The 16,943-nt window shown below is 47.1% G+C and overlaps 1 protein-coding gene across 2 annotated transcripts in view; it reads right to left on the bottom strand.

Annotated features, from left to right (window-relative positions):
- ILDR2 (immunoglobulin like domain containing receptor 2) overlaps positions 1-10,788 on the bottom strand; it is a 234,264-nt gene extending 223,476 nt beyond the window's left edge. For both annotated transcript variants that reach the window (XM_066598554.1, XM_066598553.1), the window contains exon 1: positions 10,712-10,788. In XM_066598554.1, coding sequence (XP_066454651.1) covers positions 10,712-10,757 — 46 coding nt within the window. In that variant the 5' untranslated portion in view covers positions 10,758-10,788. The remainder of the gene's footprint in view (positions 1-10,711) is intronic.
- Positions 10,789-16,943: the final 6,155 nt, after the last annotated feature.

The raw sequence follows: 16,943 nt of genomic DNA, 5'->3' as shown, positions 1-16,943 counted from the left end.
TCTATGTACAAGAATATAACTACTATAATACTGCCTCCTATGTACAAGAATATAACTACTATAATACTGCCTCCCTATGTACAAGTATATAACTACTATAATACTGCCCCCTATGTACAAGAATATAACTACTATAATACTGCCACCTATGTACAAGAATATAACTGCTATAATACTGCCTCCTATGTACAAGAATATAACTACTATAATACTGCCCCTATGTACAAGTATATAAGCACTATAATACTGCCTCCTATGTACAAGTATATAACTACTATAATACTGCCCCATACATATGTATACTATGTATGATCTGTCTTCCACTCCCTTCTATTCTACAGGGATTACATTTCTGTGCAGTATGGCCTCCTCCACATTGTCGCCCATCCCCCCAGGACCCTCACACACAACTATGTCTGTAATTTCTGGGAGTGCTCACCATCAGCATTCATCTAATCTTAGTTCTGTTTATATTCCCAGCTGGAAATCTTCAAAGCCGAAATCCACCCAAATCAGAGAGGACCATCCTGTGTACTAGTAAGGGTGAACAAAGAACATAAAGTCAACCCATCCCTACCTCATGTGTACTCAGTCCGCAGTCGTCTTTTTCTGTGAAGTTGGTGAAGTCTCTATTCTGCTATTTCTTAGCTCTTTCCCTCCTTCAGGAAAAATGGCGTGCCGATCATCCCGGCCGCCATTACAGCTCCTACATGGGCAATCACTCAGCTTTCCTAGACTCCAGAATGACAACTCTATCTAAGTGCCTGTTCACATCTTGTCATGGTCTCCATCTAGAAGCGCTGCTGAGATTTCCAAACAGCCCCTCTGGACGGGACCTGAATGCAATCTACCTTTAATCAAAGGTGCTGAAAAGGGGACCAACAGGTCTCCGATGGAGCAGGTTTCTGTTCGCTTCTGGCATTTCGTAAAAGAAAGAATAACGGGGATCACCGAAACGTCAGATTTCCTGTGAAATCATTTGTCACGACAATCACTGGGACCACAGCGGGCTGCAGCGCTGGATCCCGGCGGCTGCGGAGGGGTGAGAAGATCTCTGCTTTTTATTTTCATACAGGGGTGCTATTATAAAGGTGGGTGATGTCTAGTAACCGGGCAACCCCTTTAAATAGAAAGCCCAACTCTACTCCTAGATGGAAACCATAATGAGCTGTGAACAGGCCCTAAGGGCGTACCCTCTTCTACATAACTACACAGAGCTGACCTGGAGGATGGAAGGAACGGCTGTGATATAACCTGATACATTCTGTCCTAGTTCCTCACTTTGGTCTCATCAGAGCATTCACTGTTTCTCCAGCTTGACCTTTACACAGGGAAATTACGGACACAAATAAAGCGTCTTTTCTGTGCCGTGTCATGTGATCGGTCAGCCGCGCTGCACGGATCCTATTATCAGACACGCATCATACAGTCAGTAGGCGACACACAGCCAATACAAAGCAACAAGGTTAGTACGGTGTTAGCCAGTAGAACAAAATGGGATTGTTCTCAGTGAGAGAAACCAAGTAATCCTGTGGATATGATACCTTTTAATGGCTAACAAAAATGCATGATGTTATAGCGAGCTTTCCAACCTACTCAGGGTGCTTCCTCAGGCTAGAAATAATGTACGTACACTTGTGCCCCTAGAAGAAATTGTCATTTTGTTGCAAAACTCGTCCGGCAGTTCCATCTCAGGCAGATATGTAATGATGAGTTGTGGCGATTGGATGAATGGTCTTGTCACCGGAGGCCCTAAAAGTGGTTCCCCCCTTGGCCCACAGGAGGCTCTCTGAGGCTCCTTGTGTGTAGTGACCTTTTCTTCTGCTTGTGTGGAGCTTGTTGGCCCCTAGACCCTCTACGACGCAGAGAAGAGATTTCACCCCATTACCAGAGTCTGAGAGGGGCGCTTTATTGGGATGTGAGAAGCTGGATGGTCGTATCAACAAATTGTCCCCCACTGGACCGTTCTGTCCAGACTGTTGGGAGGTGTTGGGACCAGTGGATGTATGAGGGCACACAAGGCGACCGGGCTCAGGACCCCCCGACAGACCACCAGTAGAGAGGATCGTCTGATCGTCCGACCAGCACAAGTAGCTCCAACTGTTTCGTTGTCCGCCATTCAGAGACAGTTGGCGCCATCGTTACACCCCTGTGTCTGTCAAAGCCATGTCCAGGCCCTTGGTTGAAGGACATTTGGTCTCACGGCGCCCATTACATGTACGATCTGACACCCACCATCGCCTCTGTTAGCAGTGGTGTTGTGAACTATGAAACTGGATGCTACAGAGTGGAACCGGGTTGTCCTCAGCGACGGTTTGGGCTCTGACGGCCGTGTTCGTGTCTGCAGACCTCGGGGTGAGCGCCTCCATGCTGCCTTTGCTGTGCAATGGCACACTGTCTGTACAGAGCTTGAAGAAACAGCTGATCGGCAGGGGTGCTGGTTGTTGGACCTCACCCAAACATCAATAGAAAGCTCGTTCAGACAGGCAGAGAATAGTTCACTTCTGGTTCAGTGTTTCACATTCGCTTCTTGCCCGACAAGTGAACAAGCCAAAGATGATTTTTATGCCAGCTTAATGTCCTATATGGCTAAAAAAAATGTATGTGCACCCCTGATCATCACATTTACATGGGCTAGTTGGCCACCCCATCCTGGAACCATTGGGCATTACTATAAAGTTGGGCGCCTCATGCAGTTAATGGGTTGGCACAAGGTGTACTTACCATGGGGACTGCTGCAGAGAAGGGCCAATTTAATGGGTAATTGGTATTATTTACCATGCAGCCTTCACCCCCACGGCTCGCTGACTCTCCACCTGTTGCACAACTACAACTCCCATGCTAATGTACTATAGAGCAGAATATAAGTGCAGCCATTGTGTATGATATGCTTATTATCAACTCTATAACACATGACTCGGTTCTTCAGTCTTTTGTGTCCTATGTGAACGGCGCCCTGGTGAATGGCTCCATCCCCGTAGCGCGGCATGGCTTTGTTATGCCGGGTCGCTGCTTGTTCCGCCCCCTGCATCTGTTACAGAAGGAGACAAAGGCTTCGTCCTCCTCTTGTGCTCCTCAGGATCTGCTGACCTCTCCTTCCCACTAATCTGAGGAGACCTTTCTCACAGCCAAGAACTGCAGGATCCAGACTGCTGCAAATCTGCCTAGCTATGTGGCCTTCCTTGCCAACCCCCATCGCTCAGCCCTACACACCACTGCAAAACTTTTCCCACTTGTCTGAAGTCCTGGAAGCAAGTCTGGCTGGTTATGTGGTTATAGATGCATCTAAAGGCGTATGTGGGGACTTTTTAAAGGGATTTTGGCACCAGTATTATGAGGTTTGACGAGGAGCTGGAAGGCTGAATCAACCTTGAGCCGGCTACCTGAACCACACGGGGTATGAACCCGCAACCTTCAGGTCATGAGCGAGAGCTTAGGATGGCGAAGTCAGGCTGCGCTGGCTTCTCCCCGCCAACATCATGTAGAGTGACAGCACTATTCATATACACAAAAGGGAAGAGAGCTGTCAATCAGTTTGACAGGAGCAGGGAAAAGCCAGCAGGGCCCATCTGTGTGACTCAGAGCTCAGCTCAGAGTCTAACCTCATGACCCTGGGGACAGAATCCCTTTGAACTTTTTCTATCAATTAATGATCCACAGCTCAGGATCCCCACCGATCTGCTGATTCCCAATGCCGCTGTCAGGAAGCAGAAAGCGCTAACCATAATACAGTGGCCTGGGTTGGTATAGCAGGCGTGGCTCCCATCGAATTCAATGGGAGCTGCGGCCGCCGTATCAACCTGGGACGCTGACCTATGGTCAGCACTTTCTGCTTCCTGCACTGACTGCAGTAACACTGGCCCCGGGAATTAGCTGATCAGTGGAGACATGCCGCTCAGATCCCCACTGATCATCTATTGATGACCTGTCAGTCATCAATAGAAAAAGCTTAAAAAATTCCAGATTACCCCTTTAAAGGAATTGTTCCAAAATCGGAAGTTATCGTATCCACAGGATAGCGAATAACTTATTATTGGTGGATATCTGACTGCTGGGCCCCCCACTGAACCTGAGAAAGGGGGTTCTGATGGTTCCCGTATGAATAAGGCAGAGGTCGCACATGTACACCGACCAAACGCACCAAAATGTTGATGAGTACTCGGCAATCTATGTTGCGTTCAAATTAATGGAGCGGCAGCTTATATATACGACTGCCACTTCCTTCATACAGAGACCATGCAGACCCCCACGCTCTCTGGGTCAGTGGGGATCCCAGCGGTCGGACCCCTGCGGATCATACAGTTACTCGCTAACCTGTGTTCATAGTAAAACTTCAAATTTTGGTACAAGGCGTTTAACAATCAGGAGACTGGTTAAGTTGGGTCACAACCCTTGTGGGAACTGTAAATCTGCCTAGTTATGTGGTTATAGATGTGTTTGACATTCAGGAGGCTGGGAAAGCTGGGTCATAACCCAATAGACCTGTCTAGTTATAGAGTGATATATCCTGAGATCACTTATTGCTACATAACTAGATGCATCTGGCATTCAGGAGGCTGGGAAAGCTGTGTTATAACCCATGTGAATTTCCTAAAACTCAAGACTACAAATCTATTTGTTTGGCAACACATCCTGAGCCCCATTTGCCATAGAGGAGACTGAGAAAGTAGGATGAGAACCTCTCTGGTAAGAGTCTGGCCAGTTTAAGCCAGTATACATGCTCATTATATAAATTCATAGGCTCGTTATGTCGTTATCTGGGAGAGGACTGAGCAGAGTTGCCGTTCAGGTGTATGGAACAGTTGGATGGTAACCACTGTGCCGGATGTAATGGAAGCCATATTAGTTGTCACCCAGCATTCCAAGAAATACATATAGATAGGTTACTAGACTGAGAGATACTCCCTAAAAAAGGACATGCATCCTCTCATGACATATTACTGGTCCTCTGTTCCTCCTCCTGGAAATGTATGAACAAACTCGGCGCTACCTTTCCCCACATTTTTACACTGTCCATTGATGAGTGACTGTGCCAGATTATTGTAGGGACGCACTTTATTGACAGGAGGAATGGTAACGCCCAAATGTAACCATACTCCTACAATTCCAGGAGGAATAACAGAGGAACAGTACAATGCAGAGTTCCAAAAATAAAGGTGCTTCACAATTGTTAAGTCATGAAGAATAGAAGACATATCAGAAAGATGACTTGTACTCCTTAGAGATGCCACCATGGTGCAGTGCCAGTCCGCAGAGTCTGCTGCGTAACGCTTATACCTCAGCCCATAAATTGTGCCTCCTGCCAATACGCAACGACCGGTATTTTAATCATCACCTTTGAGATCTGAAATGTAATATTTGAACAAAGCAAATCAAAGCCTTTTCCTGGGCCCAGATCAATCCTCCTGGTTAATATTCCGGTCAGCAGGAAGTAGGAATGATAACATACAAATGTGATACACGGCGCGCGGGCTGGAGGTGCTGATGTCAGCCGAGATGGTGTCACGCATAATAATCTCCCCTTATTATTATGCAGCTTCATAACTGGGGAGAGGAGACGGAGCCGGACTGAGCAATCACTGCCTCAGAACACACGGCCTCCCCAACAACCAGCCTCGCAGCGGGCAGCGCCATACAGCAACATGGAGTGTAATAAGAATATAATAGCATATTAATATCACTGCTGGAGTGGCTGTACCTTCCAGTGTGTCAGTGCTGCACGGCCCCAGCAGACAGCTCTCCTGTTGCATTACAGCATCCTTACAGTCTGCAACACAATGCAAGAGGGAAGCATCTGACTGCTGGGTGCAGTGAGAATGGGTGAAGGGTGCTGTGAGAATGGGTGAAGTGTGCAGTGTGCATGGGTGAAGGGTGCAGTGAGAATGGGTGCAGGATGCAGTGTGCATGGGTGAAGGGTGCAGTGAGAATGGGTGCAGGATGCAGTGTGCATGGGTGAAGGGTGCAGTGTGTATGGGTGAAGGGTTCAGTCAGAATGGGTGCAGTGAGCATGGTTGCAAGGTGCAGTGAGAAAGGGTGCAGTGTTATTGTTAAGCATGCAGCGATGTGATGCATAAGGGAGCAATTTTGTATCTATGAGTGCCGTGATGTGATTCTAGGAGCACTGTATTGCAATGTCATGTATCATGTTTGGGCACAATGTATCGGGTGCCCTGCAGTGTATACAGTATCAGTGTTGTATGAGTGCAGTGTTTGTTTTGATATTGTATAGTGTAGCAAATAGATAGATAGATAGATAGATAGATAGAAATGAGATAGATAGATAGATAGATATGAGATAGATAGATAGATAGATAGATAGATAGATAGATAGATAGAAATGAGATAGATAGATAGATATGAGATAGATAGATAGATAGTAGAGATGAGCGAACGTACTCGGTAAGGCCGATTTTGCAATCGAGCACCGCGATTTTCGAGTACTTCACTACTCGGGTGAAAAGTACTCGGATGCGCTGTGGGGCGGGGGGTTGCAGAGGGGAGTGGGGGTAGCAGCGGAGAACAGGTGGGAGCCCTCTCCCTCTCCCCCCCCCCCCCACTCCCCGCTGCAACCCCCCGCTCACCCACAGTGCACCCGAGTACTTTTCACCCGAGTAGTGAAGTACTCGAAAATCGCGGTGCTCAATTGCGAAATCGGCCTTACCGAGTACGTTCGCTCATCTCTAATAGATAGATAGATAGGAGATAGATAGGAGATAGATAGATAGATAGATAGATATGAGATAGATAGATAGATAGATAGATAGATAGATAGATAGATAGATATGAGATAGATAGATAGATAGATAGATAGATAGATAGATAGATAGATAGATAGATAGATAGGAGATAGATAGATAGATAGATAGATAGATAGATAGATAGATAGATAGATAGATAGATATGAGATAGATAGATAGATATGAGATAGATAGATAGATAGATAGATAGATAGATAGATAGATAGATAGATAGATAGATATGAGATAGATATTAGATAGATAGATATGAGATAGATAGATAGATAGATAGATAGATAGATATGAGATAGATAGATAGATAGATAGATAGATATGAGATAGATAGATAGATAGATAGATAGATAGATAGATAGATATGAGATAGATAGATAGATAGATAGATAGATAGATAGATAGATAGATAGATAGATAGATAGATAGATAGATATGAGATAGATAGATAGATAGATGTGCAGTGTTGTGATTATGGCTGCACTGTATGGTCACTGTATTACATGTATGGGCCCAGTGTTATAATGATGGTTGCAGTGCGCTGTGCACGGACATCATATCATTAATCATGCAGTAATGTCATATAAAAGGGAACAATTTAGTATAGATGGGTGCAGTGTTGTCATTAATTGGGCACTTCATGGTGTCTGTGTTGTGGTGGGTGCCATGGTGTACACACTGTATATACTGGATCAGTGTTGTGTATAAGGGCGCAGATGGGGTAACGCAAATCTGCCATGGAGCCCCTAACTATGATGCATAAGACTCTACTACCCAGATGGCACTGCAATCTCTGCGCCCCTTACAGTTACACTCCTAAAAGGGCACCTTATAGAAATGGGCTCAGCGTTAGGATTATAATGGGTTCAAATGATGTGATTTTGGGAGCACTATATGGCGTGGAGGTTAATATTTTGGGAGCAGTGTTGTGTATATGGGTGCACCCGTATAGAGTCAATAATGTATGGATGGATGTAGAGTTGTGTGGATGGGTATATTATGTATAGTATGGGCACAGTACTGTGTGTAAGGTGCAGCATTTCATATATGGGTGCACTGTATAGTCAACATTAAACATGTTTGCACAGTAGTATATGTATGGGCCCTGTGCTGTATGTATGTGCTAAGCACTGTATACATGGGTACACTTTATGGTTGTAGCGCTCTATATATGGCTGCAGCGCTGTATGTATGGGTGCCCTGTATGGATGTAGCGCTGTATGTAGGGATGCAGCGCTGTATATATGGGTGCAGCGCTGTATGCATTGGTACACTGTATGGGTGCAGAATGGTATGTGCGGGTGCAGTGCTGTATGTATGAGTGCACTGTATGGCTGCAGCACTATATGTATGGGTGCACTGCTATATGTACAGGTGCAGTGCTGTATGTATGAGTGCACTGTATGGCTGCAGCACTATATGTATGGGTGCACTGCTATATGTACGGGTGCAGTGCGGTATGTATGAGTGCACTGTATGGCTGCAGCACTATATGTATGGGTGCACTGCTATATGTACGGGTGCAGTGCTGTATGTATGAGTGCACTGTATGGCTGCAGCACTATATGTATGGGTGCACTGCTATATGTACGGATGCAGTGCTGTATGTATGAGTGCACTGTATGGCTGCAGCACTATATGTACGGGTGCACTGCTATATGTACGGGTGCAGTGCGGTATGTATGAGTGCACTGTATGGCTGCAGCACTATATGTATGGGTGCACTGCTATATGTACGGGTGCAGTGCTGTATGTATGAGTGCACTGTATGGCTGCAGCACTATATGTATGGGTGCACTGCTATATGTACGGATGCAGTGCTGTATGTATGAGTGCACTGTATGGCTGCAGCACTATATGTACGGGTGCACTGCTATATGTACGGGTGCAGTGCTGTATGTATGAGTGCACTGTATGGCTGCAGCACTATATGTATGGGTGCACTGCTATATGTACGGGTGCAGTGCGGTATGTATGAGTGCACTGTATGGCTGCAGCACTATATGTATGGGTGCACTGCTATATGTACGGGTGCAGTGCTGTATGTATGAGTGCACTGTATGGCTGCAGCACTATATGTACGGGTGCACTGCTATATGTACGGGTGCAGTGCGGTATGTATGAGTGCACTGTATGGCTGCAGCACTATATGTATGGGTGCACTGCTATATGTACGGGTGCAGTGCTGTATGTATGAGTGCACTGTATGGCTGCAGCACTATATGTATGGGTGCACTGCTATATGTACGGATGCAGTGCTGTATGTACGAGTGCACTGTATGGCTGCAGCACTATATGTACGGGTGCACTGCTATATGTACGGGTGCAGTGCTGTATGTATGAGTGCACTGTATGGCTGCAGCACTATATGTATGGGTGCACTGCTATATGTACGGGTGCAGTGCGGTATGTATGAGTGCACTGTATGGCTGCAGCACTATATGTATGGGTGCACTGCTATATGTACGGGTGCAGTGCTGTATGTATGAGTGCACTGTATGGCTGCAGCACTATATGTATGGGTGCACTGCTATATGTACGGGTGCAGTGCTGTATGTATGAGTGCACTGTATGGCTGCAGCACTATATGTATGGGTGCACTGCTATATGTACGGATGCAGTGCTGTATGTATGAGTGCACTGTATGGCTGCAGCACTATATGTATGGGTGCACTGCTATATGTACGGGTGCAGTGCGGTATGTATGAGTGCACTGTATGGCTGCAGCACTATATGTATGGGTGCACTGCTATATGTACGGGTGCAGTGCTGTATGTATGAGTGCACTGTATGGCTGCAGCACTATATGTATGGGTGCACTGCTATATGTACGGGTGCAGTGCGGTTCAATGATTTAGGCACTGACTTATAAAAGCGGATCATGTAGAACAACTTCCCTCCTGCAGTTACAATGTATCAGCCATTCACAGATGTAGAACAATGATGGTCTCAGATAGTAGTCGGGCACACATGCCACAGAAGTATCACATGTAATTACTGCCCAGTGCCAATCCCCCACATAAGATATCATTGGTGGACAGGTGCCAACTCCGGTTCTCACTTGAAGGATTAGCAAATTATTGTTCAGGGGAGTCACAGGATGCAGATTAATGGTGGCATGGAAACGCTGGCAGCCCAGGGAGCCGATATGTGCACTGTACCCTCGGAGAACAAACTTTACCAGCCCTACAGTGTCTGTACCCCTCTGCTATCTGCCCAGTGCCCACATAATAAATGAATAATCAGTTTAGTGCCAATACAAGGGGGGCGGTATTAAACTGTACATCTTGCCAACACTCCTAGCAGTTAACCAGCAGTGCCCCCAGCACATCACACGGGTAAGCGGCACCCACAAACCACGTAGCAACCATAACAGGGTGCAGATAATAAAGGGTTCCGGATGCACTGACACAGCAATGTGCATCGCTTCTATACCCGCCACTGTCTGCTGTGCCCACTCTCAACTGTCACCTTGGATACACATAACAGGATGCCGTGCCAACAATCTGTTGATTTAACGAACACACATTGCACAAACTACACTGTGCCCACACCCGGGGATCTATGACAAGACCCCAGAGGTCATACCCATAAAATGCCCACAGCGGCGAGCATCCAGATGTCCCTATTGTCTGCTGCAAGCGTACCACATGCAGTGCCACACCGTGATGGCACATCTATAAGATGCTCCCTGTACACACTGAATCAATGCCCTCTCACATTACTGGCATCCCTGGAAATGCCCAGAGCAGGGAGCGGATGGCACTGCTGTCTTTACTGAAGAGCACAGTGCCCACTACAAATGACAGGACCCTGGGTCATACCCAAGCAGATGCCTAAGCAGCACTCTGCATTGAACCAAGGGCACAGCACCCACAATGATGGCAAGAGGGGGGTATTACCAGGACAATGCTCACCCCCTGTGGCATCTGCAGAGGAGCAAAGTTGCATGCAGCCCTTACCTGTGGCACACAGCAGAGCCATGCAGCCCAGTACGGTGGCAGCCATAGCCCAGTGGAGTGGCAGCTTCCATCCAGCGCTCACACCGCCGGGCAGCACCTGGCACAGTCTGCGGGGGCTCCGAGACAAGAATGAGGAGCGGAGAGGAATCTACCACTGCGGCTGGGAGAGGGGGGGAGACAGAGCGTGTGACAGAATGAGCCTGACCCCGGCGCGCGGCAGGTGGGAGACGCGCAGCTCCCCGCCCCCCTCTGCCGCTGGGTGGTACGGCCGCCGGTCCTCGCTGCCCTGTCCTGGCACCTCTGTGCCCCCACAGTCACACATCACTGCCTGCCCCCATGCCCGGGCACACTGCATGCTCCTGGCTGAACACCCCTGCTGGACACATGACAAGGGGTGCTCGCCCAAACTTCTGCAACTTTCTAATAGACTTTACTTTGACATTTCTCTCCATGTTCAAGATCTCTGCTTGTTGTCAGTGAATTGAAACATACTTGCATACATACTTCCATCTCCATTTTTTTAACGGATCTGGTAAACGGGTCAGTTGGAAATGGTCATTTTTTTCATCAGTTTTTTTGTTTTAAGGGCTCCAAGTGCACAAATGCGCTTGACTCGGCACAAGGTATCTGTGCGGTGAACGAGGCTAGTTTGCGCATAGTACGGTACTTTTTTGCGCACCTGTTCGTATGCGCGCACAAGACACTCCCCCGCACTGATTTAAAAGGCTATTTAGCCTAATGAAGTCCAAATGTATTCTATAGTTCACGGAATTACGCAGCGTATTGAGGATTTGCACGGACATTTGCGCACCTCCTATAGACTTCCATAGAGATCTTTGCTTGCAATTTCGCAGAAAGAGAGAGCAGGTCCTATTTTTTGTGCACGCATGCGCGCAAAAGAAAAAGTCGTTCCTGTGAAAGAACCCATTGACATCAGCCGGGTCTTCTCTCTGCGTATTGTGCGCTTATCTTTTACGCACGCAAATACGTTTGTCTGAAGAAGCCCTAACCGGATCCGTTAAACACGCATCAAAAACGGAAGCAAACAGAAACCTTCCCGTTCAGTTCCGCCACCCACCGAATAGAATGTAAAAGGACGTGCCCGCTCCGTTCGTTTCAGGGTTTTTCGCGGAGACCGCAGCGCAGCAATCTGCGCCATTACTGACCTTTAAAAAATGGAAATCAAATAAATGGAGGCGTTCTGGGCGGAGCTGCAGCACCTCCTTTCCCATTAAAGGGGCTGCCAGTTTATAAAGTGGTGGGGTGTGCTATAAAATAACCGTACTTACCTCCCTTCTCCCCCCCGGGAGCGGCTGCGGTGAATCTCCCGCTGTCAGTGCTGGCTGGAATGGCCCTTTTATACCAAACGAGAACCTCCCACTTCTCATTCGCGCTTACGCAAGCGGATCATTGTTGGTAATATTGAATTTCTCGACTTACTTCACACGGACGAGCGCTAAATCGCTGCGAGAAAATCGCGATAATATTGCATACTTATGCGATGTTTGAGCGTCAGCGATGCTTTTTCCTTAATCTCGCGCAATACACAACAGGAGTTGCTAATGTGAAAAACTCATCACACGAACATCGCAAGTTCGTGCGTCGCGTTATGATAAATCGGAGGCTTCATGGGGGAGAAAAAATGGCAAAATGCAGAAAAATAGGGCAGGCAGCGATGAACAAACCGCGCAACATCGCATGATAGAAAACAGCGCAGATGGGAGTGAAGTCATTGAAAATGATGGTTTTCATAATTCTGCAGTTTCTTGCACTCTCGTATCGCTCAACAATCACGCACTTTTCTCGCCCGTGTGAAGGCAGCCTTAGGAGAATGGTGTGAGATTTGTGCGTTGCATTCCCATTTTTTGGGGAAATATGTGGGAAACAAATCGCTGCGCGCCCATCTCGATGCTCTCACATCCCATCTCCCACTTTTAACAATGGGGCCTGCGGCAGCATCGCACCACATACTATGCGAGGTTTCCCCATGGAAAACAATGGGAGAAGCCCCGGCGGAGAATGGCTACTTTCCCGAAGTGATGCGAGGCGGAACCAGAAGCGCCCGATTTTCGTTCGTCGTTCAGTTTAAACGATTTTTGGAATGATAATCATTCCCTCTAAACGCACCTTAAGTCAGGTGACCGCGGCAGTCGGTCGGAGGCCGCAGTGTTCCATTCCAAACTCTTGGCATTATGACACCCAAGATATTGAGTGCTGAGGCCAGGAGAATGGGAGGTGATGCTGAGGCCTCTGATTGGCTGCAGCGGTCACCTGACCTCCGGCCATCGCTGACAGTGGGAGATTCACTGGAGTCACTGCGCCACTGTGGGGGGGGGGGGGGGGAGTTAAGTAACTATTCTTTTGCTATCTTTTAGTATTTTTAACCATTTAAAAAGAACATTTTATTCTCGGACAGCCCCTTTAAAATCTATGGGAAGTACAACCATTTTTTTTTCGTTTTGCTACTCCGCAAACAGAACAGCGAAAAAATATGTCGCACCCCAGAAAACCCTCGCTCTTAAAAAAAAATCCTTCCAATGCCTATATAGAGGCACCTGTAAGCTTTTCGCAGTGTTGGACGCTACTAAAATGCCTCCCCCTCCCTTTTTTCCCCAGCTCCCATAAGAGTCTATGGGAGCCTCGGCCGTATATCAGGCAAAAGATAGAACCAGAACTATCTTTTTACCCACTGCATAATCGCCGGGCCCGTATTTTGCTCACGTATGTTCCATTTTTGACGGTCCAACGTATTTACGTGCCGTATATTCACCTGTGTGAACGAATCTGACCCGGCTGTGGGCATGAGACCTAAGTGACAGACCGCTGAAATCAGCATGCCTGTCATTACACTGCAGTGCAGCAGCCTGGGGACATGATAGCCTTGCCCAGGGTATTTAATGGTACTTGACTGGCAGTTCACACCTCAGCTGACACCCAGCATTTGGGGTACAAAGCTCACTAGCCCCCTCAGATTCTTCATAAGAATACTTTTAGGTGGAGACCCCCTTTAAAGGGGCAGTACTAGAATTATGTTATATCCCTGCATAGGGGATAACTTGCGAATCTGGTACAAGCCCTTTAAATAACTCTGGGGTCTCCTAGTTGAGTAAGTAGCTCCTATTATCTCCAGATAACAGATGAGATAGCATTAGTGTGGTGGGGTGAGCCGCCATACACCTTGCGATAAGAGTTCATTGATTTGCTCCTCTCTCGCTGACAGTACAGACAGGTCGCTCCTTAATCCAGTAATGCAAAGGCATAAGTGGACAACGCTGGAGCAGGAAAATAAAGCACGATTAATGGGACCCTGCACTATCGTGTTTTATAAGACACTGTCTTATATTATTTTTTGCCTCAAAAGAGGCACAGTGTCTTATTTTCAGGGGTGTCTTACCCAGCGCCTTGTTTGATTGGCTGGCACTCGATCCAATCACAGTGTTCTCTTAACGGAGAAAAGGTATTCAAAGCCCCATCACCCGAAGAGAATCCTGTCAGTGCTGAGAACTGCAGGCTGCCACAGCTCCGGAGACCAGCGCGAGGGACACAGACGGCAGCAGCTAGGTGAGTACTGCTTTTTTTTAACCTAGTGTAGCCAGGGCTTATTTTTTAGGGAGGGCTTATATTTCGAGAGCCCCCCCCCCGAAAATAGGGGTAGGGCTTATTATTGGGATAGGGCTTATTTTCGAGGAAAACGGTAGATGCCAGGTTAAAGTGTGCCTGCAATAGAGAGGTAAATAACGGGTTAAATGGGTGGCCATTATACAGCGCTCCAAAAAGTCTGTTGTACAATGGCAACCAATCAGTTTGCTTCTTCTTTAATATTCAAAAAGCCTAAGTAAAATGAGAGCTGGGATCTGATTGGTTGCTATTGGCATCTGCATCACTTTTTAATAAGTTTTGCCCATTGTGTCTGTATGCCAATTTATATGGCCACATAGATGGCACCTCACTGGCGCTCTACTGAAGTGCTGGGGGAAGTCTAGTTATACCGTAGTTGCCCGCTATTTAACCCTCAACAGTCACATTCAATTTGTAAGAACCGGCCCGACTATGTCATTTTTTAATGTAGATTTTGAACTTATGTAAATATTTGGCACAGAACTCAGTTGGCTAAAGTGCATTTTTGACCCCTTTGTGACATAACTAATTGTAGCCCTAAAAAACAGTAAATCATTTAACCTTTTGTGTTCCAGTGGTCATAACAATATTTTTGTCAGCGCAGTTGTGTGAGACCTTGTATTTTATGGGACGGGTGCCAGTTCTAATAGGTACCAATTTTGGGAACATACAGTATATTGAATAACTTTTATTAATATTTTTATCAGGGGTGCAATGGAAAAAAAGCCATTTCACCATTGCTTTCTTACGGAATCGCCAAATGGAGGTTCCAGCGCAGATGTGAACCCGGCCTTATTATGTTTTACTGCTTTTGTGCAATTTAAACACTTTTTTCTTTTCACAAAAGGATTTTTGTCCTCACATTCCAGGACCAGAGGAATTTTATTTTTTAGTCATCAGGGTTGTATGAGGGCTTGTTTTTTGAGGGACAACTTGTATCTTTTTATTGGTATCATTTTGAGGTATTAACGACTTGTTGATTATTTTTTAGTTAAACGGTGTAGAGGAGAGATTAGATTAGCAAGTCTTCATCTTTTCTCTCCCAGTCCTTTTCTGGGAAACAGACCCCAATAAAGCCGCCTGCAGACGGGCGGGTCGGATCCGGCTGCGAGGTTTCTTGCCGTGGGACCCGACCCGAGCGCCTGCAGAGAGCAGCACGTACTCACCCGCGGCTCCGGCTGTTTGATGTGCCGGCTAGCCGGGCAGCCGGCGCATGCGCAGAGCCGGCAGCCGGGCATTGACGTTTCTGTGTGGGGCTCTGCGAGCCCCGCAGACAAAAAGAATATGCTGCAGTTTGTTTGCCGCACGAGATTTCGAGCGGACAAACTGCAGCCGTCTGCCTAGGATTGCTTCCAAGGGCGGAAATTCAGCGGGAAATCCCGCCGTGGAATTTCCGCCCGTCTGCAGGCGGCCAAAGTTATAATGAGATTGCAAATATGCTTTCTGATCGATGGGGGGAAGATTTAAATGAAGAAATGTCCATGTCACCCTTCCCCTGGGGCAGGAGGAGAGACGAGAGTCACAAATCTTCTCTGCTGCCTACCCACTCCCCGCTCTGCTCTTTACACACACTGAAAAGTGATGGCTGTAAATTCAGTATTTCTGACCCTACTTCAAACAGCTATAGCTCTGGTTCTATCGGTCCTACGGACAGGCTTGGTCCTGGTCTGGTGTCTTTTTAGGCTTTTTTCATGCAGAAAAAAATCGTTTTCTCGCTGCAATATCGAAATTCAGTCCTCCTACAAAGTCGCATGATTTTGTAGCGCTCTTTTGCCGGGATTTTTGTGAGGGCTTGAATGATAAGCCCTACTTCGAAAATAAGCCTTAGCTGCATTAAAAAAACAATACACCATCTAACAGACGCTGTCCGCGCATTTCTCCTCTGAAGCTCTGACATACTTGTCTGCAGTCTTCAGCCAACACTTCCTGGTCAGGGGGCTCAAAAACCCCGCCTCCAGGAAGCGCTGGCTCTGATTGGTTCTCGAGCACCGTGGCTTAGCCAATCACTGCAGCGCTCGATGAACCAATCACAGCTTTTAAATGCGATGGCTGTGATTGGTTCATCAAGCACTGCAGTGATTAGCTGAGCTGCGGCGCTCTAGAACCAATCACTGCAGCGCTCGATGAACCAATCACAGCCATCGCATTTAAAAGCTGTGATTGGTTAATCAAGCGCTGCAGTGATTGTTCCTCAAGCGCCGTGACTCAGCCAATCACTGCAGCGCTCGATGAACCAATCACAGCCATTCAATGCGATGGCTGTGATTGGTTCATCGAGCACTGTAGTGATTGACTGAGCCGCAGCACTCTAGAACCAATCACTGCAGCGCTTAATGAACCAATCACAGCCATAGCATTGAATAGCTGTTATTGGTTCATCAAGCGCTGCAGTGATTGGCTGAGCCACGGCACTCGAGAACTAATCTGAGCCAATGCTTCCTGGAGGCAGGTTTTTTGAACCCCCTGACTAGGGACCGCTTGCTAAAGACTACAAACAAGTGTGCCGGAGCTTCAAAGGAGCAGTGCAGCGGGGCGGACAGTGCCTGTTAGGTAATGTATTGTTTTTTAATGCATCTAGAGTGTATTTTAGGGCTCCTACTGTGAAAGTTGCACC

Source organism: Eleutherodactylus coqui, chromosome 4, assembly GCF_035609145.1.
Source record: "Eleutherodactylus coqui strain aEleCoq1 chromosome 4, aEleCoq1.hap1, whole genome shotgun sequence".
NCBI lineage: Eukaryota > Metazoa > Chordata > Amphibia > Anura > Eleutherodactylidae > Eleutherodactylus > Eleutherodactylus coqui.
This window is presented reverse-complemented; position numbering and strand designations above follow the sequence as displayed.